Below are 1237 nucleotides of genomic sequence, written 5' to 3'. Positions count from 1 at the left end.
CGACAAGCCCTTGACCCAGCGGGCCCTGACCGTGCTGATGGTGGTGAGCGGCGCCGTGCTGGTGTATTTCGTGGTCAGGACTGTCAGGTGAGGCCAGGTCTCCATTGGGCTTCTCCTAGAGTCACCCTGGGCCCGCACATTCACCTTCCTGGGCAGCGCTTTTTTCTGGGACCCATAAAGGCCCCTGTTTGTCTCCCAGATCAGAGCATCTGCTTGAGTCGGAACGTGAACTTGGATTTAGACCTTGGCAGAACAGGTCGAGTTCTGTGTTAGCATGCAAGTAGTTGCTCCCTTTCGTTTATAAATTAATAGTTCACTTCCGTATCTATCACACTGAACCAGAACCATGAACAGGAAGTAATCTGGTATTCCCTTGAGTTTCAACCTCTACTTTATGATACTTCTCCCTTTCTTGTTGTACACTAAACTTTAAATTCTGCCTTTTAGAGATATTTTAAGGGCAGGATTCCCTTTTTAAAATAAAATTTATTTTAAGAATTCCTTTTGAATATGCCTTATAAACCCTTGCACAATGCTGCCACTTAACAGGAAACACCATTTCAATGGATTAGTAGTAATGTAGATATGTCTTATTACAGGTATTTCTTTTATAACATTTTGAAAAGGAAGTTCTCTTAGCAGTAGTATTTTTTAGCATTGGATCGTATCTGTAATCTAAATAATTAGGCTATAGAACATAAACTGGCCTTTTTTTTTAAACCTAGAAAAGCAACAGTTTTTGTCTTAGGTTCAACCTCCTATTCTGCGTATCACAAGGTATTTCAAAGTAAAATGTTATCAATTGCAAAGTAAGATGGGAACCGAATTGCTGATACAGTAAAGAAAAATAATTGAAGTATTGATCCTGCTTTAAAATTAAAGCAAATGTTCTTAGCAAACCTATGAGTATAAGGGTACTTAAAAATTTTCATGGAAAATATAATTAAATGATGAATGGAATTTTCCACAACTTTTTGATGCCCTTGTATATGTCACGTAGGTAAATGGGTGATTTAAATGTTTCACACATATAACCTTTCTAAAATGATATCATCTTTAACATTTTTTGTGCTATATAAAAGTTTAAATCTATAATAAATTAAATTAGCTTTATAAATTTAAGTTTTCTAAAGAATGATGAATTATGGAATCATGTAACTTTCAGATTTGGAACATATATTATCACTTCAATGACACATACTGCTTTATAGTTGAGGAAACTTGCCCCAAAAGGTAA

General features: G+C 35.9%; 1 protein-coding gene across 1 annotated transcript in view; it reads left to right on the top strand.

The window, feature by feature from the left end:
* The window catches only part of FAM174A (family with sequence similarity 174 member A), a 33535-nt gene that overhangs the window by 10063 nt on the left and 22235 nt on the right, over positions 1–1237 (top strand). The window contains exon 3 of the mRNA XM_004706647.1: positions 8–87. Coding sequence (XP_004706704.1) covers positions 8–87 — 80 coding nt within the window. The remainder of the gene's footprint in view (positions 1–7; positions 88–1237) is intronic.

The sequence above is a fragment of the Echinops telfairi genome, unplaced genomic scaffold (genome assembly GCF_000313985.2).
Source record: "Echinops telfairi isolate 266 unplaced genomic scaffold, ASM31398v2 ScPeMD7_7469;HRSCAF=8507_1, whole genome shotgun sequence".
Classification (NCBI taxonomy): domain Eukaryota; kingdom Metazoa; phylum Chordata; class Mammalia; order Afrosoricida; family Tenrecidae; genus Echinops; species Echinops telfairi.
Note: the sequence above shows the minus strand (reverse complement) of the source record. Positions and strands in the feature narration are given on the sequence as shown.